Source organism: Cebus imitator, unplaced genomic scaffold (genome assembly GCF_001604975.1).
Source record: "Cebus imitator isolate Cc_AM_T3 unplaced genomic scaffold, Cebus_imitator-1.0 Scaffold18, whole genome shotgun sequence".
NCBI classification, from domain to species: Eukaryota; Metazoa; Chordata; class Mammalia; order Primates; family Cebidae; genus Cebus; species Cebus imitator.
This window is the reverse complement of record NW_016107333.1, coordinates 13,999,003-14,025,795: the sequence shown is the minus strand read 5'-3', so window position 1 is coordinate 14,025,795 and position 26,793 is coordinate 13,999,003. Positions and strand designations below refer to the sequence as shown.

At 37.5% G+C, this 26,793-nt stretch overlaps 1 protein-coding gene across 2 annotated transcripts in view; it reads left to right on the top strand.

Moving 5' to 3' along the window:
* The window catches only part of CDK17 (cyclin dependent kinase 17), a 120,032-nt gene that overhangs the window by 57,421 nt on the left and 35,818 nt on the right, over positions 1-26,793 (top strand). For both annotated transcript variants that reach the window (XM_037733921.1, XM_017516283.2), the window contains exons 2-3: positions 11,625-11,771; positions 22,835-22,999. In XM_037733921.1, the coding sequence (XP_037589849.1) occupies positions 11,654-11,771; positions 22,835-22,999 (283 nt within the window). In that variant the 5' untranslated portion in view covers positions 11,625-11,653. The remainder of the gene's footprint in view (positions 1-11,624; positions 11,772-22,834; positions 23,000-26,793) is intronic.

Sequence of the window (26,793 nt, the reverse complement as noted above, 5' to 3'; positions counted from 1 at the left end):
GAGTCTTGCTCTGTCACCCAGGCTGGAGTGCAGTGGTGGGATCTTTTCTTGGCTCAATGCAGCCTCCACATCCTGGGTTCAAGCAGTTCTGCTTAGCCTCCCAATTAGCTGGAATTACAGGCTCGTGCCACCATGCCCGGCTAATTGTTTTGTATTTTAGTAAAATTGGAGTTTCACCATGTTGACTAGGCTGGTTTCAAATCCCTGACCTCAAGCAATCTGCCCGCCTGGGGCTCCCAAAGTGCAGGGATAACGGGTGTGAGCCACCGCACCCAACTGTACTTACCTGATTTTTAAAATAGTGTTACCAATCCAGGGCCAGGTGCAGTGGCTCACGCCTGTAATCCCAGCACTTTGGGAGGCCGAGTTGGGTGGATCACAAGATCAGGAGTTTGAGAACGGCCTGGCCAATATGATGAAACCCTGTCTCTACTTAAAATACAAAAATTAGCTTGGTGTGGTGGCGGGCGCCTGTAGTCCCAGCTACTGGGAGGCTGAGGTGGGAGAATCACTTGAACCCAGGAAGTGGAGATTGCATTGAGTTGAGATGGGCTCACTGCACTGCAGTCTGGGTGACAAAGAGACTTCATCTCAAAATTAAAGAAAAAAAATAGTGTGCCATTACAATTTCTTTCTTTTTTCCCTTTCTGTAATATATTGTGTTTTTTAGTGGTTGCCTTGGGGAGTACATTTAGCATCTTAAATTAATAACCTCATTTGAATAATACCAATTTAGTAGTATGTAGTCCACTCCCGTATATCTCTACCACTTCCTCTTTATATTGTTTTTGTCACAGATTACCTTTTTATATTTTATGTGCCTATCATCAGATTTAGCCTTTTAAGAGAAATGCAAATCAAAACCACAATAAGATACCATCTCATGTCAGTCAGAATGGCAGTTACTAAAAAGTGAAGAAACAACAGATGCTGGCAAGGTTGTGGAGAAATGGGAATGCTTTTTACACTGTTGGTGGGAATGTAAATTAGTTCAACCATTGTGGAAGATAGTGTGGCGATTCCTCAAAGATTTAGAACCAGAAATACCATTTGACCAGCAACCTCGTAACTGGGTATATACCCAAAGGAATTTAAATCACTATTACAAAAATACATGCATGTGTATGTTCACTGCAGCACTGTTCACAATAGCAAAGACATGGAATCAATCCAAATGCCCATCATTGATAGTCCGGATAAAGAAAATGTGGTACATATACACCGTGGAATACTTTGTAGCCATAAAAAGGAATGAGATCATGTCCTTTGCAGGGCATTGGTGAAGCCAGAAGCCATTATGCTCAGCAAACTGACCCAGGATCAGAAAACCAAACACCTCATGTTCTCACTCTGAAGTGGGAGCTGAACAGTAAGAACATAGGGACACAAGGAGGGGAACAACACTTGCTGGGGCCTGTCGGAGGACGGTGGGGGTAGGGAGAGCATTAGGGAAAAGAGCCAATGCATATGGGCTTAATACCTAGGTGGTGGGTTGTTCATGGCACACATTTACCTGTGTAACAAACCTGCTCATCATGCACATGTATCCCCAACTAAAAAAAAAAAAAAAAAAAAAAAAAAACCACAATAAAATAATTAAAGAAAAAAACAAGAAAAACGGAAAGAAGAGTTACAAACCAAAAGTGCATTAATACCCTCTTTTAATACTCTGTGTAATTACCTTTACCATTGTTATAATTAAAAACAACAATAAAATAATTTAAAAAACAAGAAAAGCAAAAAGAGTTACAAACCAAAAGTACATTAATACCCTCTTTTAATACTCTGTGTAATTACCTTTACCATTGTTATAAATTTTTATGTCCTTTCATTATAGCCCAAAGGTTTCTCTTTATCTTTCTTGTACAGTAGGTCTACTGGTAACAAACTTCTTTGGCTTTTGTTCATCTGGGAATTTCTCCTTCATTCTTGAAGGATAGTTTTGCTGAATATAAAATTATTGGTTGACTTTTTGTTTTCTTTCTAGTTTTAAAATATGCCATTTGTACTGCTACCTGGTCATCACCTGGTCATCACAGTTTCTGCTGACACATCAGCTGTTAATCTTATTGAGGAGCCCATGTATATGTCAAGTTGCTTTTCTCTTGCTGCTTTCAAGATTCTTTATTTATCTTTGGGTTTCTACACTTTGAATATAATGTGCCTCAATTTTGGATCTCCTTTGAATTTATTCTTGGATTTCACTGAAGTTTTTGGATGTATATATTCATGTCTTTCATCAGATTTGAGAAGTTCTCCACCATTATTTCTTCAAATATTTCCCCCTTTCTTTTATCTTTGGGGGCTGCTATGCTATGTATGTTGGCATATTTAATAGTGTCCAAAAGGTTCATGAGGCTCTATTCACTTTTTTTTTTCATTCTTTTTTCTTTGTATCCCTAAGACTGGATGATTTTAATTGCCTTGTCTTCAAATTTGCTAATAATTTTTTCTGCCTGCTCAAATCTGTTGAACCACTCTAGTGAATTTTTAAATTTTAGTTATTGTAATTTTCAGCTTTGAAATTTTTGTTTTGTTCCTTTTTATAATTTCAGTCCCTTTATTGATATTCTTGTTTTGTTCATTCATTGTTTTCTTGATTTCCTTCAGCTCTTTGAGCATCTTTAGGACAGTTCATTTAACATTTTTGACTAGCAATTCCAAATTCTGTACTTCTTAAGTTTCTGTCAAATGCTTTTTTTCTTAATGGGTCGTGCTTTCCTGTTTGTGAGCTTTGTGGTTATTTGTTGAGACCTGGCCACTGTACTCCATTGTGGTAACTGTAGTTATCAGTTCTCCCACTCATCAGGCCTTTCTTGGCTGGTTGAAGGCTATTGTCATTCCTTTGTGACTTTCCTAAACCATTTTTGCAAACTGTGTATTCCTTCTTGTGTGTAGTCACTAAAGTTTCTATTCTATTATCTCTGTAGTAAGTCTGTGACCTAACGATGATAATAACAATATCTGGGTTAAATAAGAAGATGCTGTGTTATTAGATCTTCCAGTAGATGCCAGTGCGTCTCTCCTTCCCAGTTAGCCCTAGAGGGCCTAAATAAATAAAGGCAAACATTTGTCTCTGTGCCTATCTCTCATCGATCTTGCCAAACAGACCAAAATATTCAAACTTGAATTTTTGGAGGACAAAGTTCTCCCACTGCCTGCTATGGCACTAATAAGTTGTTCCAGGGATTGGGGCTGCTATTCCCTACTGTAGTGGCAAAGCTGAGGAATGGGGAATGATAGCTACTGGTTTGCCCATGTGAATCTCCTATCAAGATCAGCAGCCTCTGCATGAAGCACTTCCCTGGTTGTTTTAAGTGTCTAATTAAGTTCCATACTTGGAAGATAGTTGATTCTTGTTTTTCCAGTTTACTGGTTGTTTTTGGTGCAAGGACCAAGTTCTAGAGAATTCTTCTCTGACATTTTGTACCTCAAGTGTCACAATGATCTTATATTGTCTTTCTCACGGTATTTATGAATAGAAGAAAATCTTTGGTACATTTCTTTTTTTTATAGTTTCTGTGTTTCCCTATTCATACTGTCAAAAAAAAAGAATCACCTTCAGACTTGAACACATAAAGGATTACTTTGTTTTTTTTTTTTGAGGTGGAGTTTGCTTTTGTTGCCCAGGCTGGAGTGCAGTGGCGTGATCTTGGCTCACCACAACCTCTGCCTCCTGGGTTGAATTGATTCTCCTGCCTCAGTCTCCAGAACAGCTGAGATTACAGGCATGTGCCATCATGGCCAGCTAATTTTGTATTTTTAGTAGAGACAGGGTTTCTCCATGTTGGTCAGGCTATTCTCGAACTCCAGCCTCAGGTGAGCCACCTGCCTTGGCCTCCCAAAGTGCTGGGATTACAGGTGTGAGCCACTGTGCCCAGCCAAGGATTAAAATTTTTAAGTGTTTGTGGAAAAAACCTCTAAGCATGATTGAAATTTTAATTCAGTGCTCTGTCAGTATTTGTACAATCACTTTATGTATTTTGTTTTGTTCTTGTTTTTATTTTGTTTTGTTTTTTGAGATGTAGTTTTGCTCTGTCACCTGGGCTGGAGTGCAGTGGCACGATCTTGGCTCATTGTAACCTCCACCTCCTGGGTTCAAGCGATTCTTCTGCCTCAGCTTCCTTAGTAGCTGATAATACAGGTGTGCATTACCAGGCCTGGCTAATTTTTGTATTTTTGTGTTTCATGCAAATAACATAATTGTCTCTAGTGAAAAAAGTTTAAGTTTTAAATATTGGTTATTCCTCATTCTGTATGATTAGCTTGCATGTCCTAGAGTGTGTTTGGTATTTGTCATGGCTTAATCATTGTGGGGAAAATAACAGAACATTTGCTTACATGCCACCTGATGAGTTCATTTTGTATACAGTAGCTTTTATTTGTAGTCTTTGTTGCTGAAAATGTTATGAAGCAACAAATCTGTCATTATCTCTGTTTGTTATTTCAAAAAGACTGACAAAAGCAACATTAAGTGGAAAAACCTTAGTTTCCCATTTAAATCCTATAATTTAATCTTTACTTCACAATATTTGATTTGTTCTACATGTAAATTTTGCCTGTTTATCTAAAGGAAAGTCATTTAGGCATTTCAAAACAATACTTAGCCTTTTCTTTAATTTTTTGCAATTATTAACAAAAATTGTTTTAAGAATATTTCAAAAACATAAACAGTGGTTTGCCACTCTAATTAAAGTCCTTTTATATTAGAGTAGCTTGAATATAAGTGTTAAGTGCATTGCTTGTGTAAAGAGACCACCAAGAAGGCTTCATGTGGGCAACGAGTTAGTTTTATTTAGCGCTTGAGTGCAAGTGGGCCAATTCTGAGAAAGGAGTTAGGCAAGGGGAGTAGGAAAGGAGACTGGTTATATAGGTTGAGGCAAATGGTCAGTTAAAGGTAGTAATCTGTTTTAGGCGGGGAAGGATGTCACGGGATGCATGGTCACAAGGGTAGGGCTTATCTATTAGAAACAGACCTATGTTCACAGAGCAAGGGTTATCAGTTGCAAGTAGAGGGGAGGATATGGTAAATTACATAGTTACAGGGGTGTAGGACTTGAGAAACCCAGTATCTAGGGGGGAAATTTCACAAGGCTGAGCAGGAACAATGGTCTTATGTCACAGGGAGAGAGCAATCAGTTGAGTCAGGAGCTAGCTGTTTGACTTCTCTTTATGGCCACCCAGTTACTTCAGACTTTCTGGCTCCTGGAGACCATCTGGAGGTGTATGGGCAGGTGACCAAGGCTATGATGGCCAGTCTTGGACTTGGAGGCCTGACAATAAGGTGAATTTATATCCAAAGAGTTACTTACTGCAAGTACTGAGAAAACTACACTATAATACCATTTTTACAAGTAAAGACTCATACTAGAACATCTAGTTTGGGAGTATTTATAGCTGTTATCTTCTTTAAAAACAGTGTGTGGTATGCATATTTTTCCATTCCTAAGGCCCAAACGTAGTTGGCATTCTAGAATCATTATTTATATACTTTAGGTAAATAGATTCTAATTACCTTTTCAGGATAAAAGAAACATCAAAACTTTCTTAACTGTATAGCAGGTAATCCCAGAACAAGTTTAGCCCAAGGTGAAGTAAGATAATGTATTATATTTGCAAGTTCCTTTTATGTATTTATTGTTAAGAACTGATTTTTGAACATTTTCAACTGTCTTTAAATGGAGAGTTATAAGCTGTCATTCTGTTATCCTTTACTGCCCTTTTACCATTTTAAATTTGATCTAAGTATTACAAAAAGCTAGAAGTGTTTTTGATGTCTAGAAAAACAGTTATTTGGCAGTGTGCATACACGTGTATGTGTACGTATACATATGGAATATGTATGTATATATGTACATGGTAAGTGCTGTGAGTGAAGTATGAAGGAATAGAACGGGTCAGGAAAGGGCCCTCTGAAGAATGACATTTACACTGAAATGTGAACATTTAGTCATTTACCATTAAGTCACATTGTTTATCTTAATATTTATAGAAATGATAGTGTAGGGTAATGGCCTCCGGATCCATCCATTTATCCTAAGCAAACTAATGCAGGAACGGAAAACCAAATACCACATGTTCTTGCTCGTAAGTGGGGGCTAATAGGCAATGAGAACACATGGACACAGAGAGGGGATCCACAGACACCGGGGTGTTCTTGAGGGTGAAGATTGGAGGAGGGGAGAGGATCAAAAGACTACCTATTGAGTACTATACTTATTACCTGGGTGACAAAATAATCTGCACACCAAACCTTCATATATGCAGTTTACCTATATAACAAATATACCTGTGTACTCCTGAACCTAAAATAAAAGTTAAAGAGAAATGATAGTATAAAAATCTTAATAACTAAACTAGATGAAATATTTTAACCAAACTCTTGAATGTTGCAATTTTAGAAAATCAGTAATTTAGCACTGCTCTATTACAGTAAACATTAAATATTAGCCCTAAAGACAATATGTCATAAAAGGTGATTTTAGTTTAGCATATGTGCTTTTGTTCTCAGCTAATGAAAAAAAGTTGATATGCACAGTTCTACTTACAGATAATTAGAAATGTCAAGGAACCTATTTCATTTGGCAGTATTTTTTCTTTAATAATGATCTAGGCTGTGGTAATGAAATTCTTTACTTTCTGTGTTTACAAATCATTGTAACTTAATTTATTTTTAAAATTATATCATAGATTAAAAATAGGAACAATTTGAAGATGTGATTTTATTTGAAAATTTTGTAGCAAGGTTTAGCTTTATAAATATTTTTCTCTTTTATGAATTAGAAATATCTTTTTTATTCCTGACAGAATATAAAATAAGTATAATTAAGGTTATTTTATAGACCAGGATTTCGTTCACTCTTTGATGATGAAATAAGTGCCATGTATATTATTCTGAGTTAGAAGCACATAGAACATTCCCTGATACATTGTTCAAATGTACAGGGAACATATGAAGAAAAGGTTAAGGTGTATGTGATTGTAATTCTTTTTCTTTTGGACTCTCTTAAAACCACCAAGATCTGCTTGATGCTGTCTATCAGCATTGTCCAATAGAAATGTAATGCATACCACATATGTAATTTTTAAGATTTTTGTAGGCATTTTTTTGAAAGATTTTTAAAAGGCAGAGTTAATTTTGGTGATATTTTCTACTTAACCAGACATTTGAAATATTTTTCAACGTTTTGTTTGTTTATTTATTTGAGACAGAGTCTCACTCTGTTGTCCAGCCTGGAGTGCAGTGACATGATCTTAGCTCACTGCAGCATCTGCCTCCCAGGATCAAGTAATTCTCATGCCTCAGCCCGAGTAGCTGGGATTACAGGTGTACATGTGTGGCTAATTTTTGTATTTTTAGTAGAGACGGAGTTTTGCCAGGTTGGCAAGACTGATCTCGAATTCTTGACCTCAAGGGATCTGCTCACCTTGGCCTTTCAAAGTGCTGGGATTACAGGCATGAGCCACCGTGCCTGGCCCTCAACATGTTATTAATATAATAATAACTTTTTTTGGGTGAGGGATAATAAATGTTATTGTCTGAAGCCACTAAGGTTGTTTTTTTTTTTTAATTTTTAAGAAAGCTGTGGTAAAATGCTGTTTTTACCATTTTTAAGTGCAGTTCAGTGATATTTAGTTCATATTGTTCTGCATCTATCACCATTATCCATCTCCAGCATTCATTTAATCTTGCAAAATATAAACTCTGTACCCATTAAAGAATAAACTTCCCATTCCTGTTCTTCCCCAGCCCCTGGCAATCAAAGTCCACTGTGTATTTTACTATTGCAGCACAACTCAGTTTGGACTACATACTTTTCAAGTGCTCATTAGGCTGCTGTTGGCAACAGTTTTGGATAGCTCAGTTCTATGCTGTAATAGATACTGAATCCATTTATAGTTGGTCTGTGTTACAGACTATTACCGTGTTATGTGAATTAATTCTGTAATAACATTTCTGTAATACTTTGTTATTTTGTCCTTATTTGTCATGTAGAATAATAGGCAGATCCCATGGTCAGCAAACTTTCAAAAATGGTATGGTAAGATTCTGAAGCGTTGATGTCTGTATAGTTGGATACACAGCAAGTGACTAGATGCCTGTGTTTGAGAAAGTTGGAATCTGAAATGTTGGTAGTTATGAACTACCATCTCCTAGGACTTTTTTGGGAGGGGCATGTAGATTTCTTGGAGTGTGCATTGGGAATCCCCAAGACCAAACCATCATGCTTGATGCTTTGCTCAAAGGACTTATAGAGCTTAGAGAAAAGCTGTTAAACTCATAGTTATGATTTGTTATGGCTAAAAGATACAGAAGAAAATCAAAGGGAAAGGTGTATAGGTTGAAGCCCAAGAGGATCCAGATACGAGCTTCCGTTTGTCTTCTTCCAGTGGAATTACATGGGCTATGACAACATGCAGAGAGCTTCAACCAGGGAAGCTCACCTGTATCTTGTGCAAGAAAATTGCTGTGGATCAGGTAGGCATGAAGGGCTCATATGACTGACTTTACTCACTCAGTCTCCAGCCTCTCCTGTCCTTCCTCCCCTAAGAAGTCAAACTGATACAGTGTGGGCCAAACCCCATGCATACAAAAACATTAACCATAATTCATATTGTTTGTATAAATTATCTGATGTTATAAAGATCTCAGTTATACAGAGACACTATTATTGGGCAAGATATTCCAAGGGCTCAGAGGTTATCTCCCAGGAGCCTCTCACAGACTAGTGCTTTTTTCAGAATGTGCAGAGTTAGAGTACCCCAAGCCTACCTAGTTACCTCTTTACTACACAGGGTGATTCAGGAGCCTAACAAAGGAAGACATCTCTAGTGTAAAGTCAAGTCTTACAGAAACAAAGGATAGATGAGAGTGGCAATAGCTCAGTACAACTTAAATATCTAATATGTTTAAACAAATGGCATGAGTTATTGACTGTCAAGGTAGAGCTATAAAGATTGACTATCAGAAGTAAAGAATAGCATTTAGGATAGCCCTACAATTAACAGGTTTCTTAGTTGGGATCAACGTCATGGTTTACTAACTGTCTCCTATAAATTCATCTTGCTTGGTGAAATGCATATATTATCTCATCTAATACACATCAAACCCTCCATTTCTGCCTATTATGGAGTAACTTGTAACACACTAAAACTGCTGAAAACTAGAAATGCTAGGGGAAAAAATCATTTTGAAGACATTGTAAAGCTTCTCAGTGAATCAACATTTGAAGAGTCAAGATTCAGTAGAGAAGGGAGACAGACATACTCTGTGCAGATTTTCCTTTTGAGCCAACTCTTAAGTTTTCCTCTTTCCAACTCTTAAGCTGTTTGGGGTAAGAAGATAAAAGCTGAGTGAGTTGTAAGAGATGAGCAAAAAATGAGGAAGCTGAATTAAGCTTTCAATAGTTTGTTATTGTTCTGGCCCTAGGTTTACAGTTGGAATCTGTTGAAGAGCCACACCACTGAGTGAGGACAAATCAGAGACAGAACAATCTTAATAGTATCTGAAATCCAGTCTTAAGTCAGCTCAGTCTGAATTGGATTGCATTCAGTCTGCTCCTACAGAGCCTGTTAAAAATTAAATCCTCTCTGGAGGAAGGTAACATCATCTGGAGGCCCTACGTTTTTTCTATACACATTTGCATACAATAACTCACAGTGTCTTACATATAATAAAAAATTACTAAGCATACAAAAAAAAATCAACAAAAGAAATTGACAAGAGAAATAGATCCACAGATTGTGCAGACTTGGGAGTTAAAAACAGGGGCTTTTAGATACTATATTCAGTTCATGAAAATAGATGCTGAGGTAGAGAATTTCACTAGAGAACTGGCATCTATAGAAAAGAATCAAATGGAAATTCTAGAGCTGAAAAATATAGTAACTAAAACTAAGAGCACAACAGATGGATTTAACTGCAGATTAGACACAGCTGAAAAGAAGATTAGTGAACTGGAAGATAGGTTAATAGAAAACATTTAGGAGTATAAACTTGTCTTTAAACTGAGCTAAGGAATTGGAGCTTTTTAATATCATCAAAGTATGTCTCTTATTTTAGAGCTTATGGGTGAAGAGAGTTCTTATTAAAGTGCAGTTGCAACTCTTACTATTTTAATGTGTATTTAGTATTTTTTGGTATTTTTATTACAGTGGATTTAAAAAAAAGAGAGAGCATCTCATTCTGTTGCTCAGGCTGGAGTGCAGTGGCACATTCATATCTCACTGCAGCCTCCCACTTCAGTCTCCTGAGTAGCTGAGAATACAGGCAGATGCCACCATGCCTGGCTAAGTATTTTTAGTAGAGACAAGTTCTCACTGTGTTTCCCAGACTGGTCTTAACCTCCTAACCTCAAGAAATCCTCCTGCCTTAGCCTCTCAAAATGCCAGGATTACAAGTATGAGCCACTATGCCCAGTTGGTTTCTATTTTAAAATATAATAAGTATATAATACGAAAGTGGTAAAATATAAAGTTATTATTTAGAAGTTTATTTGTTATACCTTCCCCCAGTTTTTGAGTAAACAAAAATTATTCTATAACTAATATGCAGAAGTTACCTGTTCCACACACTCAGTTACTTAAGATAAACCCTTAGAATGAGAAAATAAGCAAAACACATACAGATATAAAATAGATATCCAGAGCTGGTTGGTAAAACCCCTGTACTTTAACCTAGGGGAGTTGTATGGCCGTTACTTTTGGCTGGGATAACGGTTATAGTGTGTATGGTGATCTGATAAACCAGCTCATCACGGAAACAGCAAGTTAGAAAGGAAATTGTGGGTCAAGAGTTTGGGTTTGGCATAAGTACCTTGTTTCATCACATATAAGACTCTCTTATGAATTGTACCATTGATTTATGTACCTCTAAGAAAGAAAAAATACTCTGAGTTACATTCTGACATCCCATTAATTGTGACATACATTCTGATTTCAGAGATGTTAAAGCGTGGAAGAAAAAGTAAATTGTAATTCTAGTTTTAAATCTCAGTTCTGTCATTTATTGTTTGACATGGGTCAGGGAACTTCTTTGAGCATGTTTCCTCATGTGTGAAAATGGGATAGTATATTCTACCTTTCAGAATTAGGAAGACTCAGAGATATGAAAGTATCTACCGTGTGTCAGACATTTCAGTACCCGCTAATTTTGTTTTCCTTTCTTCCTTCTAAAGCTTGGTACTCTTAGGATGAAAGAGACCCTCGTTGTCAAACGTTTTTTATCTTCCTCCATTACCTCACCCACCCCCCACTTGTATCTGAAGATATCACCGGCTGGTTCCAATATGATGATTGATATTTATGTGATGGAACCAGAGTGTCAAAATAATGTTGTTATTTTACTATAATGGTTTTTAAAATACACATTTTAACAAAATTTCTAGTCCTTCTAAACTTAGTTGTGATGCTTAAAGTCCTACCCTTTAGTTACATGGAATGCCTGCTCTTCTGATGATGCCAAATAAATATAGCATTATTCAGAGTAGGTGGATCTTTTTTAAAAAGGGGTTGGATTTGATGATGTTTGGCAGAAGTGAGAATTCTTCATTATATTCCTATTTTAAAGATTACCAGTAAACCCAAATTATATCTTTGATTTTGTGTTTATTCTTTTCTTTCAGGATTTTTCGAGCCACCTTCAGTTGATAGGATGAAAAAATTTAAAAGAAGGCTATCCCTCACACTCCGAGGAAGCCAGACTATTGATGAATCACTGTCTGAATTGGCTGAACAAATGACTATAGAAGAAAACAGCAGTAAGGATAATGGTAAATATTTGGCATGGGGAAGATGCTTCCTCCTTTTAATTACTTTATGAATAGAATGTAAAGTTACTTTTTAGATAAGTTCATAATAGCTTCCTTTTGTTTATTTCTGTCTGGTTCCCTGGTTTCTTAGGAAATTGAAGACTATGTAACTTTGGTTTGCTTACTAACTGGAAAATTTTTCTCTCTCTCCAACATTGTAATACCTGGTCTCAAACCCTGATGAATTGTTCTATTCCACATATCCTTCCATTTTTCATTAGTTCTTAGATAAGAATGCATTTTATAATACTATCCTAATTGTTAAATAACTTAATATTTTTGTTATTCTTGTAACCCAAGTTAATACAGCTTAAAAGTGTATAGGAAGTTTGTGAAATTTCTGTTTGTGGCTTCATCATAGTTTTATAATGTTTCATGCATTTGACAGTGCTTTTTGCAATGTAAAGTAGTAGTACCCAGGTGTTATTTGTGTATTAAATACAAAATTCTGATGAAATTTTTAGAGGAAGGCTATATATTCAAATCTGAAATAGCCCTAGGAATGTCATAATAATAACTGGGAAGGAGCTTACATGACTGGCTGCCAATGTGTCATGATGTGCAGAGTATCTGGCAAATCTTCCTTACCTATGCCTGAAATTCTGCTGCTAGAGATGTGTGGCAGTGGTTGGAAAGCATGAACACCCTTTGCCCCTTCCGCTGAATTCCAATACTTAAGTTTTGAGAGAGGAAATAGCATAGTGCAGTGGACTCTGGACTTTTTTAAGTCATGGGTTTGGATTTTGGATACACTAATACACTTACTAGTTGATGACTCTGAGTAAGCCATTTATCCTACCCAGTCTTCAGTTTTCTTATTTCCTTTCCTCAGAAGGGTCATTATTTGCTTAGGCTTACCCAGCTCTAGAACTAGTACTTTAGAAGCCAGGTTTTTTCCCTTCAAAGTCTGCAGCATTGTGTCTGTTCTACAAGGACCCCTTCATTTTGGTTTTCCTTGATAACATCTACCTTTTCTTTTTTTTTTTTTTTTTTTTTTTTTTTTTTTTTTNTTTTTTTTCGAGATGGAGTCTCGCTTTTGTTACCCAGGCTGATGTGTAGTGGTGCGATCTTGGCTAACTGCAACCTCCTCCTCCCAGGTTCAAGAAATTCTCCTGCCTTAGCCTCCTGAGTAACTGGGATTACATGCATGCACCACCCCACCTGGCTAAGTTTTTTGTATTTTTAGTAGAGACGGGGTTTCATCATGTTGACCAGGCTGGTACTCCTGACCTCAAGTGATCTGCCCACCTTGGCCTCTCAAAGTGCTGGGATTACAGGTGTGAGCCACCGCACCTGGCTTTGTTTTGTTTTTAACATGGCAGGGAGGAGAGAGTGATGGGCTCAGTAGGAAATTTAATATAATAATTTGAATATAATTATATGAGGAGGGGAAAATTGTACATTTGGGTCAAATCTCAAAGATGACTTTATGATTTTACTGTTGTTCCTCTTGTCAGAGGATCTCTTCTAGATATACAGAGCAAAATCCTTAATTCTCTTTTAGCTCCCCCATTGAATTTTTGGTGGGAAGCCCAGTGTGCTCACTCTTAGGATAGAAGAGTCTTGCCCAATGTGTTTGCCAGTGATGATGAGGAATAAAATAAGCACAGTATATATCTTGGTGGATAGTTTCTGGGACATATTTTTAGTAAGTACTTGACTATAAGACAAACCTCTTTTCCTAAAGAAACGGTATGGGTCATAGAAAATGAACATATGTTTTAGCTAATATTTTAGACCAATTGCATATTTTCTGGAATATTTTGGTATTAACTACCTTAAAACATGCTTTGTTTTTAACAAATGGTGAAAGATTAAAAATATTTGTTTTTTCAGGTTGTATATATTGTTTATTAAGACTTCCTTTTATTGCAGTAGTAACTTTGTAGTAAAAAAGGGTAAATAGGCAATCTGTTGAGTTTCTTCTTGACCTGACTTACTTGAAATAGTACTTGAAGACATCGTAAAAGACACTGTTCGTTTTACTCCTGTTCGTTTACAAAGATTGCTGGTAGTGTAGGCTACCATAATCTGCTATTGCTTATTTTCTCTCTGTAATAGCACATGGATTTCACCAACAGCTCTCACAGAGATTCTACACCTTTTTGGTCACTTGTCAGTGCTTGATAGCTGGTTCCAACACATTCTATTCTTATGGGACATATTTTAGAGCATAAAAGCTCTTAGATAGGAGTGACACACACAGACATAGCCCGTCTTAGAATACAGAGAATATAGCATAATGAATGAGAAGTATAGACTATACTTTTTAAGTGATCTTCTCACACACGATATAAGCAGTTGATGAAGCAAAAGTGAGCTTTGTTTAATGCCAAATCGTAGCATAATGCTAGTTGAAGGAGTAGGAGGAATATACATTCATTCGTTGCTTAACAATGGGGATGCATTCTGAGAAGTACATTACTAGGCGATTTCATTGTGCAAACATCAGAGTCTGCTTAAATAAAACTAGGTAGTATAACTTACTACACACCTAGGCTACATGGTACAACCTGTTATTTATAGGCTACAAACCTGAACAGCATATTATATTGAATACTGTAGGTAGTTGTAACACAGTGGTGTTTGAGTATCTAAGTATATCTAAACATAGAAAAGGAAATGTATTGCACTACTATGTTACAGCGGCTATGGCATCACTGACATCACTAGGCTGTAGGAATTTTTCAGCTTTGTTATAATCTTAGGGGACCACTGTTGTATATGGGTTTTGTTATTGACGGAAACATCACATGGCACATTACATAATTTCCCTGAGTAAACTACCTTTGGACCAATTTTTGACCACTGTCTCTTGATTAGTCACATGCATGATAACAATCCTATTACTCTTACATATCTAGGCACATGGCTGTCATGCATACTCTATATCTAGAACACATTAATTGGGGGTGATACTATAAACATCTTAGAAAAATTATGAGTGTGATGCATTTGGTTATACTTATACCTATATATTCTCACTTATGCGTGTTTTATCTCTGTCCAAATAGAATGCGAGATAATTATCTCTCTCATTTTGATAGCTGAGTCATACTATGAAGGTTTTAACTCAGTTGTAAATGTGCAATATAATTAACATTACTTTGTCTGTTTATAGAAACTAGTATGTTTGCACTTTGACAGGTGGGTTGAACCCAAGGTAAGATGAATCCTGAATTTGTATTCAGTATGTTAAAAAAAAATGTTGAAAGTTTATAAAACTTGGTTGACTTAAGGATACTGGCCTTAACTAAGTAGAGCTTTCCTTAAATATGAAATAAAATTTTTGCACAAACCTGCAAGAAAAAGAATTTTGAGCCCATCAGTTTTCTTTTTACTAACTGAGAAGTGTTGAATGTTTAGTTTTTAAAAACTCGTCAAGGCCAAGGATGGTGGCTGATGCCTGTAATCCCAGCCCTTTGGGAGGCTGAGGTGGGTGGATCACTGGAGGTCAGGAGTTCTAGACCAGCCTGGCCAACATGGTGAAACTCTGTCTCTGCAAAAATACAAGAAATTAGCTGACTGTGGTGGTGCATGCCTGTAGTCCCCAGCTGCCTGGGACACTGAGGCAGGAGAATTGCTTTAACCCAAAGGCAGAGGTTGCATTGAGCCGAGATCGTGCCACAGCATTCCAGCCTGAGTAATAGAGCCAGACTCCATCTCAAAACAAACAAAGAAAAAACTGTCAAAAATGAATTTACCTCAGTTCTTCAAAAAGTTAAACATAGAATTACTATTTGACCCAACAATTCTATTCCTAGGAATATACCCCCAAAATTGAAATAGGTATTCAAAGTCTTGTACACAAATATTTATATTCATAGCAGTACTATTCACAATAGCTAAGATGGAAGCAACCCAGATGCCCATCAACAGATGAATGGATAAACAAAACATTGTCTAGCCATAGAATGGAATAGTATTCAATACATGAATGAAGCACTACATGCTGTAGCATAGATGAACTTGGAAAACTGAATGGAGCCAGATCCAAAATACTCTGTGGTTCCATTTATATGAAATATCCAGAACAGGTAAATCCATAGAGGCAAAAAGCAGATTAGTGGTTGCCAGAGGCTGATAGGGAGAAAAAGACTGAGGAGTGACTGATTAACGTGTATGGGATCTCCTTTGGTGATACGAAAATTGGCTGTATGAAAACTGTTTTGGAAGAGAGAGAGGTGATGGTTGTATCGCATTATAAGTATACCAAATGCCACTGAATTGTATACTTTAAAATGGTTAATTTTATGTTATAAGAAATTCATCTCAATTAAAAATTCAGTTCATCTGAGATACACCCTTCCCTCATGGATGCTCAATTTTTTTTTTACATCTTTTTTTTTTTTGCTGTCACTGCAGCACAACAGATGTTTGATAAGTCTTAATTCTTTTTTTTTTTCCCCCATTTATTTATTTTATTTCATTTTAGGTTTTGGGGTACATGTGAAGAACATGCAAAATTGTTGCATAGGAACACACATGGCAGTGTGATTTGCTGCCTTCCTCCCCATCACCTACATCTGGCATTTCTCCCCCTGCTATCTCTCCCCAGCTTCCCACCCCCCATAAGTCTTAATTCTATTTTAAGACTTACCACAGAAAGTTATATTTCAGAATCTTGTCTTTACGTAGTTAGCTTTGAACTTACTTTTCTTGTAATAGAAAGATATATTGAAATTATTGAATTTGATGAGAAGAATAGGTGACAATTTAAATGTAAGGAAGAGAATAAATCACAGTTGTAGAAAGGTGAAATTATGTTTTATTGTACATATTATTACTTGAGACTTCTTGACCAACTGAAATTCTTCAGCTAATAAAACGTACATGTTCCCAGGAAGTGTAGTCAGATAAACCTTACAGAATGTCACTTATTATTTAGAATTAGCAGTAATACCAAAAAGCAAAGTTTAAAATGGCCTGGTTTTCCTGATATTCCATATTTTCATTCTTAACTGTTCCATTTGTATATTGGAGCAATTTGTCATGAGTCAACAAATCCCAGTTTTATGGATATTGTGAGTCTCTGTCCTTCACCTAGGTTTCTTTCTCTTGCTGATCTTTTACATGATAGCTGTGACAGTTTGTCTTTCACAGTTTGTGGATATATTATAACAGTAACTGTTTTTTACAATAGCGGATAACATAAGGAGTTTAAGTAGGACTAACTCCTACAAATAACACAACTCCCATGAAAGGTTGAAGCTGAAGGCATGAACTCCATTGGATATATGTAGGATCTAGAATAGGATCAGGCCAGTAGTAATGTTTAAAAGAGCAGGATTGGGAGGAGGGAATGGCTTAGGCTATGAGGTGGGTTATGAAATTGAATGTTCCTCATCATAGTTCACATAATTAGAAGATCCAGATAAATAAGATGCCAAATAACATTTCTTAGTGGAATCATAACGACTGCCATATTGTGGTGGTAAAAATCATTGGAAATCCTTACTTGGAACTAACAATATCTCTACATTCCCCCCTCTCCCCAGCCCCTGGTAACCACCATTCTAATTTCTGTCTATGAATTTGCCTATTCTAGGTACCTCATGTAAGTGGAACCACGTAATATTTGTCCTTTTGTTTCTGACTTACTTCCCTTAGCATGTCTCCAAGATTTTCATTACTTTTTAAAAACAGAGTGTTGTTATCTTATTGAATTGGCCAATTAATTACTTTCAAGATCTGGAAGTGTTGGAATATTTTATTGTGGCTCTCTCATGGGCCACAATCGCTTCTCTGTCATACCCTCCCCTTGGGTGACCTCATCCAGCCTTACAATTTCAGCTACCATATATATATTGAGTACTTCTAAGTCTGAATCTCCAATTGGGATCTTCATCTGGATCTCTAGATTCATATTTAAATGCCTTCTTGGCTTCTTCACATTGATGTCTAAAGGGAATCTTGAATCTTAGACTTCACATGACCAAATCAGAATTCTTGATGTCCTTCCTCCAAAATCTGCCTCTACTCAAGCTTTCCGTGCTTAATCAATTATTAAAACTAAGAGTTCTAGGCATTGTTCCTGATTTTTTTTTCTCTCCTTTACCTTCCTGTTATCTCCTTCCCATCCCCTACCCCCACCATTCTAGCTTCCTATTTTTTACCATATAAATAACTTTTACAAACTCATCATTATGACAGTCATCTGTATCAGTGGTCCCCCACCTTTTGGCATCAGGGATCATTTTTGTGGAAGACAACTTTTCCACAGTCTGGGGTTGTGGGGGATGGTTTCAGGATGATTCAAGCATATTACAGTTATTGTGCCCTTTATTTATGTTGTTATTACATTGTAATATATAATGAAATGATTATATAGCTCACCATAATGTAGAATCAGTAGGAGCCCTGCACTTGTCTTCTTACAACTAGGTGGTCCCATCTGGGGGTGATGGGAGACAGTGACGGATCATCAGGTATTAGATTCTCATAAGGAGCATGCAACCTAGATCCCTCACATGCACAATTCACAACAGGGTTAGTACTCCTATGAGAATCAGTGCCACCACTGATTTGACAGGAGGTGAAGCCCAAGCAGTAATGTGAGCAATGGGGAGTGACTGTAAATACCACATATGAAGCTTTGCTTACTTGCCCACTGCTCATTCATGCTGTGTGGACTGGTTCCTAACAGGCCATGGACTAGTACTGGTCTGTGACCCGGGGACTGGGAACCCCTGATCTATGTGACTGATACGCAATTCCAATTATAGTCCATTAATATATCATATATTTTTAACAGTTGATCTGAAGATTTAAAAATATTTTAGGGCTAGGTGTGATGGCTCATTGTAATCGCAGTGCTTTGGGAGGCCAAGGTGGGGAGGATCACTTGAGCCCAGAAGTTTGAGACTAGCTGGGCAACATAGCAAAACCCCGTCTCTACTGAAACGACACACATTAGCCATGTGTGATGGTGCGTGCATGTATTCCCAGCTATAGTGGGGAGGATGAAGTGGAAGGATCATATGAGCCCAGGTGGTTGAGGCTGCAGTGAACTGTGACTGCGCCACTGCATTTCAGCCTATGCAACAGAGCAAGACCCTGCCTGGAAAAAAAAAAAAAGTTTGTATAGATGTTTTTACTATAAATGCTGGCTAAAAGCTGGGTGGTAGGAGGGTGTATGAAACTAATTAGCAGCCGTGTCTGCTGGCCTGTTGCTTCTGCCTTTGTAATATGTCCTAAATCTGCCTGCTTCCCTCCGTCTTCAGTACATACCCTAGTCTAGACCACCAAAATTTGTTGCTTAGGGTACTGTAGTAACCTCCTCCTTTTGCTCTTGATTCCCTATTGCCTGTTTTTCAACAGCAACCAAAGTGATTTTTTTAAAAATTATTTTCAGCTATTACAAATTCAAAGTTATGAAGATAATATAGAAAGGACCCTTCTCCCAATCTCCCTCCCCACCAATTGGTTGCATCTGATGTAACTATAGATACTGGAGAATAAAGTGTAAATGTAGCTTGGTGTCATTTCCTCTCACCTGTGTTGATTTGTATAACCACTGCAATCACGATAAAGCACTAATTTCATCATGACAAGAGATCTCTCATGTTACCTGTTGTAGTCATCCCTACCTGCTTACCTCCTACTATCTCTAACACTTCACAGTGATTTTTTTTTTTTTTTTTTTTTTTGAGACAGTCTCTTTCGCCCACGTTGGAGTGCAATGATATGATCTTGGCTCACTTCAACCTCCACTTTCTGGGTTCAATCAATTCTGCTGCCTCAGCCTCCCAAGTAGCTGGGACTACAGGCGTACGCCACCAAGCCCAGCTAATTTTTTTGCATTTTTAGTAGAGACGGGGTTTCACCATATTGGCCAGGCTGATCTCGAACTCCTGACCTCAAGTGATCTGCTTTCCTCGGCCTCTGAAAGTGCTGGGATTACAGGCATGAGCCATTGCACCAAGCACACAGTGATAATGTTTGAAACACGAGTCAGATCATATCAGTCGTCTTCTTCAAAACTACCATGACTGTTTCCAATCAGAGTAAAATTTAAACTTCTGTGGTGATGTATAAAATGTTGAATGATTTGTTCCCTCCTTATGTCTCTGGTCTCACCTAGTATCACTGTTCCCCCCATGGTTAGGTACTATAGCTACACTTGCCTTCTTTCTAGTCCACTAACACAGTGGTTTTCAGAGTATGATCCCTGGACCAGCAATGTCAGCAGGACCTTGGAATTTGTTAGAAACACATATTTTTAGATTCCACACGAGACCTACTGAACCAGGAAGTCTGTGGGTGAGACCCAGCAGTCTTACATTTTACAGATCCTCGAAGATGATTCTGAAGCATGTTAAAGTTTGAGGATCACTGTTCTGACAAGTCAAACTCTGCCATATGTCTGCTTTTGCAATAGCTTTTTCTCTATCTGGAATATCCTGTTATCCACAACTTACCCATCTTCCCTGACTGGCTCTTTCTTGCATTTAAATTTCTGTTAAAAATATCTCTGCAGAGAGAACTTTTCTCAATATACAGTGTAAAATAACTAGCTACTCATTTTCACATCTATTTTTTTTAGTCTTTTGCATTTCGCCTGTCATTACCTGATTTTGTGTGTCTTTCCCCATTAGATTTTATGCACTCTGAGAATAGTATTTTGTCTGTTTTATTACCAGTTGATGCCCAGTGTGTAGAATAGTGTTTATCAAATAGTATGTCCCTTTGATCTCATTTTTCCCCCTACGTTTTCCAGAATAGTTAAGCTATATTCGCTAGCACAGCTTTACAGAGCAACTGAAATGTTGTCTGTAGGCAAAATATTTGCATTTATCTATTTATTTATTTATTTATTTAAGATGGAGTCTTGCTCTGTCACCCAGACTTGGAGTGCAGTGGCTGATCTTGGCTCACTGCAACCTCCACCTTCCTGGTTCAAGCGGTACTCCTACCTCAGCCTCCTGAGTAGCTGGGACCACAGGCGCGTGCCAACATGCCCAGCTAATTTTTGTATTTTTAGTAGAGATGGGGTTTCACCATGTTGGTCAGAATGGTCTGGATCTCTTGGCCTCGTGATCCGCCCGCCTTAGCCTCCCAAAGTGCTAGGATTACAGGCATGAGCCACTGTGTTTGGCCTTAAATATTTTAATATTGTGATATTTCACACATGAAATATAACCTAGAAAGATAAAAAAAAATCTTCCTCTTTCTTTTCTTTTTCTTTTCATTTTGAGACAGGATCTTACTCTGCTGCGCAGGCTGGAATGCAGTGACATTGTCTTAGCTCACTACAGCCTCAAACTCCTGGGCACAAGTGATCCTCCCACTCTAGCCTCCTAAGTAGCTGGGACTATAGGTTCATGCCATCACACTTGGCGGAAAAAAATTTTATTGTATGCTCTAGGCTCTATTATCCCACATTGTTTGTAATTATTTATTTATGCATTTATATCAGATAGCCCCTCCTCATTCATTATTGAATCATTGATTATTTTGCTAGACTTAAGAGCTCCAAATTCTTTATCAGTTAGGTACTGCCAGGGAATGTACAGATCATAGGAAACTTTGGACACATGTTCTGCATTACTAGGTAGGCATGTGCCGCTGCCTCCAGTCTGGTCTTTGACCCAGATTAGATAGATTGAACCTTGTGTGAGCCTTTGGGCCCGTGTGCCCCATCCTTCCTGTACACTTTCAGGCAGCCAGTATTAGTAGAGGCTCAGGCCACATGGCCTTCTTGGCCCATTTTTCTGGAGCCCATACCCTGGTCTTGTTCTGTGGATCCTAACATTTTCTTGTGAGAGAAGCCTTTCACTTTAAGGCTTCTAGCCAACTCCTGCTGTCAACCTGTCCTTGGTTGAGAAACCATTATAGGTAGAGGAATCCCCTGATCAGGAGATATCCTTGTGCCTGATTGTTAGCTACAGAAGAAGAGTTGGCTTCATTTTAAAAGAGAAGGTATTCAGAGCAGCCCAGTTCTTTTTAAAACTCCTTGGCTGCTACCAGTAGAAACATTATTCTAACATAGAAAACTAATTGTGTATCACAAGACTTATATCTTTAACCTGTGTCAGAGCTCTTCTTTGGAAGTGGAAAGGAGTCATGTGATTCCCGACAAACATTGCAAAACAGTTCCCTGATGTATAATTAAATAACTTTTAAGTATTATATATATTTTAAATGTTTCTGCTTGGTTATCAGTATGATTTTTTAAATACTCTTTATGTTAATCCCAAATTTGGGGGAATAAACTTAGAGCTTCTATATTGATGTGTACTTAGGTACTTCTGTTTTATTTACTAATTGACATACGATTTTGAATGTCCAGCAAACAGGGGTGTAAATTCCTTTAGGCTGGGACCATGTCTTTTATATTCTAAAGCATGCTTAATTTTTTTTTCCTTTTTGAGATGGAGTCTGGCTCTGTTGCCCATACTGGAGTGCAGTGGCATGATCTCGGCTCATGGCAGCCTCCACTGCCCGGGTTCAAGCAATTCTCCTGTCTCAGCTTCCTAAGTAGCTGGGACTACAGCCGCACCCCACCACGCTCAGCTAATTTTTGTATTTTTAGTAGAGATGAGGTTTCACCATATTGGTCAGGCTGGTCTCAAACTCCTGACCTCAGGTGATCGCCCGCCGTGGCCTCCCAAAGTGCTAGGATTACAGGTGTAAGCCACTGCGCCCAGTCAAACATGCTTAATTATAAAGAACACAGGTAGTCAGTCAATGGAGGAGTGGAATGGAGACAATCTTGAGATATACTAAAATAAACAAATGGATCAGAAATTGATGGGGATATATCAGTAGTTTTGTGGTTCTTACCCACTTTTGATTATATAAGAAATGGATGGTTACTAGACCAACTTAAAATATTCAAGTATTTTCTTGAGTATTTTTTCAGAGAAACTATTTTAATTTTAGTACTGTGTGTAGGTAAGCAAAGAAATGAGGCTAATTGTAATAATCTTTGTTACAACTTTTTGTTTTGCTTTCTCAATCCTTCTCGTGATCTCGGATCTTGGGCTGATGATGGAATGATTTTTGAATACTTTGAACCACAGAGCCTATTGTGAAGAATGGCAGGCCTCCAACGTCTCACAGTATGCATTCCTTCCTCCACCAGTACACAGGATCTTTCAAGAAGCCCCCATTGCGGAGACCACACAGTGTTATTGGAGGGAGCCTCGGCTCCTTCATGGCAATGCCCAGAAATGGAAGCAGATTAGGTAATTTGATTATTTGTCTATTGTGTTTACCTTTCTGATTATATGTCATGTACATAGTTAAGTTTTAGTTGTATAAAAGTCAGCAACCTTTATTATCTGGCTTCTTTTGTCAGATAAAAATCAAGTTGAGATCAGGAGGAATAGCAGAAAGATGGAAAGTTCTAGAGAGGCAGCAGTGCTGATGATACAGAAAAGTAATATTTGAAAATCCTGTCCATCAGGAGGGAAATGAATCCCATAAGAAACAGAAGCAAGATTTCAGATGAATAGCAGTTTGGGATGGTGTTTATTTTAGGGTCATGCCTCAGTAATTTTTTAGATCATCACCATATAAAGCCTAGTGCAATAATTAGTATATATGATTATTACCTCAATTTTTTGTTCTTCTGTCATTATATCTTTAAATATCCGAGAAAAAAATATTTCAAGTTTCTATTTGTTTATTCCTCTGGTCTTTTTTGATGATATCTTATGTTTTGTTTTTTTTTTTCTCTTGAGACAATGCTTCACTCTGTCACTTGGAAAGAGGCGGGGTCTCACTATGTTGCCCAGGCAGGTCTTGAACTCCTGGACTCAAGTGATCCACTTGCCCTAGTCTCCCAGAGTGCTGGGGTTACAGGCATGAGCAACCATACCTGGCCTATTATGTTTTGATTTTTAAAATCACTTTAACTATAACTGTTTTGTAGTTTTCTTAGATAATTATATTCACTGAAGCTCCTAGGGGTTTTATTCTACTGCTTGTTTTATCTGCTTGCAATTGGAATAGTATATTATTTCTAAATGTGTTTCTTTATTTTAGGAGTATGAACTTATCTACAGTGAGTTTTTTCTCTATGAGAAATGAAATATAGCCTTTATCTCTGTAGGTGCATCTCTACAGAATGGTATGCTGGAGTTGGCTCACACTAGTTCATTTGAGATGATTGTTAGATTTTCAGGAACTTTGCAAACTGGTTGTTAAACATAGCTATTACATTTTAAATTATATAAGTTTACAGTTAGGTAAACTAAATTAAAAATAAATACAATGAATATTCAAAAGTCATTGGTTCCTAATTGTTTTACCACTTTTATCTATGCCACAGGGGTTATTTTTTTCTCTATAGTCCAAACACTATACAATGGTGTGCTACTGCACACTTCTTCCCAACCGTACATTGAATGTTGTCATGTTGGTAGCCGGAAGCTGGCCATGGAGAGAGAAATCAGAAAACACTACAGATCAGGTCTTGGCTTACTGTTTTCTTATTTATCTAGACCAGTGGTTTGCAAACCTTTTTTTGTAGGAGTAGTTAGTAATAAATGTTTTAGGTTTTATGGAATACAGTCTCCATTGCATATTCACCTCTGTTTAATAATCCTTTAAAAATACAAAACACATTTTTAGCTTAGGGGCCATATGAAAAGAAGCCACACTTGTTTTGGACCCTTGTTCTAGATTTAAGAAAGTGCTATTGAAGGCCGGGTGCGGTGGCTCACGCCTGTAATCCCAGCACTTTGGGAGGCCAAGGTGGGTGGATCATGAGGTCAAGAGATCGAGACCATCCTGGCCAACATGGTGAAACCCTGTCTCTACTAAAAATACAAAAAATTAGCCGGGCGTGGTGGCACATGCCTGTAATCCCAGCTACTTGGAGGCTGAGACAGGAGAATCGCTTAAACCAAGGAGGCAGAGTTTGCAGGTTGCAAAACTCTGTCTCGGACAAGAAAAAAAAAAAAAAGTGATATTGAAAATGATAGTAATGCAGATTAAATTTAAAAGAATATTGTGCTGGGGGAAAAAAACATATTGTGTCTGCAGCTGTTGCATTACCTGATTAGCAAAGACATCATGCCCCCCATCCCCAACAGATGAGTAAAGTTCTGACAAGCCTTCATTGTTTCACGTTTGTCTTGATGGAAATGAAAATAACTGGTAATCGTGTCAGAACTACACTGGTTTGTTAATGACATGAGTAATTTCTTGTTTGGGTCAGATGGTACTCAAGTGTTTATTCATAGTCTGAGATTAGTAAGCTTTCTTTGTCGTCCAGTTCCTTATGGAACAGGACAGATTTTATTTTTAAGTGTACCCTTGAAGTCTCAAAAGTATAGCACTTTGGGAGTTGGGCCTTTCTGTGAGAAGGTCTTACTTGTAACTCAGACACCCAGGGCTTCATCTTTTATCCCAGTGTGGAAGGTAAACCCAGGGACCATCTCATCAAGATCAGCAACCCCTCCCAAGACAATGATAGAGTAAATTTATGTATAACAGCTTTGAGTTTTCGTTCTCTCTTCGTTTTTACTTTCTAGGAATTATCCATACATTCTTGTACACTCAGCTGTATATTTTATAATACTTCAGTCAACATTTTCTTGAGGAAAGCAAGATTTTCATATCTCACTAGAAATGGAAGTCATGATTAAATTATTTTTAACATTTTAAAAGTGTGGCAGAAAAGAATACGTGACCTCTTCTTGTGTTATATATCAAATTTTAACAGGTTAGGAATCAATCACTGGTGCGTTATTTTTGCTGCCAAATTAACTTTTTGTTCACCTATCACCATAAAATTTCTCCAGAAATCTCAACATAACTGAAGTGTTTTCTTAGATTACACATTGAACTATTAAAAACCATTACCATTTGCAAACTGCTTATGAATATGAATTGGAATTTTCTCAGTATTGAGTTAACCAAGACAAAAATACAGACATAAAGTGAGTTCTAAGATAGAGTTGATATGAGACCCTTGAGTTCAAATTTCTCCTTAATCTAAGCAGTTCTCATAATTTTATATGTAAATATTATTACAAGTTAACATTTATACTTACATAAAATACTATTTTCAGTGGTCTCACACATTGACATTTCATATAACTTCATTTGAAAAAGAGATCTAGTTATCTAGTCCATTCCTTGATTGATTGTTAATATGCAATTATCTTGAGTGTTTGTTAAACACCTTCTAAGTACCAGTCAGTTGGTTAAGTTCTGGAAATAGCAAAGTGAATAAGCTAAAACCTGTCCTCAAGGATCTTATAAAATCACATGCACCAAAAAATGTTCTTCAGTTCAGTGGGTGGGGGCACAGTAGTCAACTGTGTCTGAGATTAGAAAAGACTTCAACTGAGTGATGACACATGAGCATAGTTTTGAAGACTAAGCCTGAGCTCATAAGGTTGACAAAATGAGGAAAGGCATCTTGTAAAAATGAGGAAAAAGTGTTAAAGCACTGCAGCATGAAACAACATGGTTCTTTTTGGAAGATGAATACGTGTATAGAAAGTCATAGTGGCAAGGAAGGAGTTCTAGAGAACTAGCATTTGTTTCTAGTACACTCTTCTTGCTAGGTTATTAGAGAATAACTGACAAATGCAGATATATAAGCAGGTATGTAAGTGTACAACATAGCTGGGTGTGGTGGCTCATGCCTGTAATCAGTCCCAGCACTTTGGGAAGCCATGGTGGGCGGATTACTTAACCTGTTTATGCCTAAAGTTGCCATTTTTTTGAATTTTTGCAATCATAGCTTGGTGATGACCTTGAGCAGTAGAATAGAAATAACTCCCACATTCTTAGCATTTTAAGAATGGAACACTAGGCACAAATAACTAGGAGTTCAAGATGAGCCTGAACAACATGACAAAACTGTAAACAACAAAAACAGGTCTGGTGGGTGCCTGTACTCCCAGCTACTTAGGAGGCTGAGGCAGGAGGATTGCTTGAGCCCGGGAAGTAGAGGCTGCAGTGAGCCATGATTGCACCATTGCACTCCAGCTTGGGCAATAGAGTAAGACCTTGTCCCAAA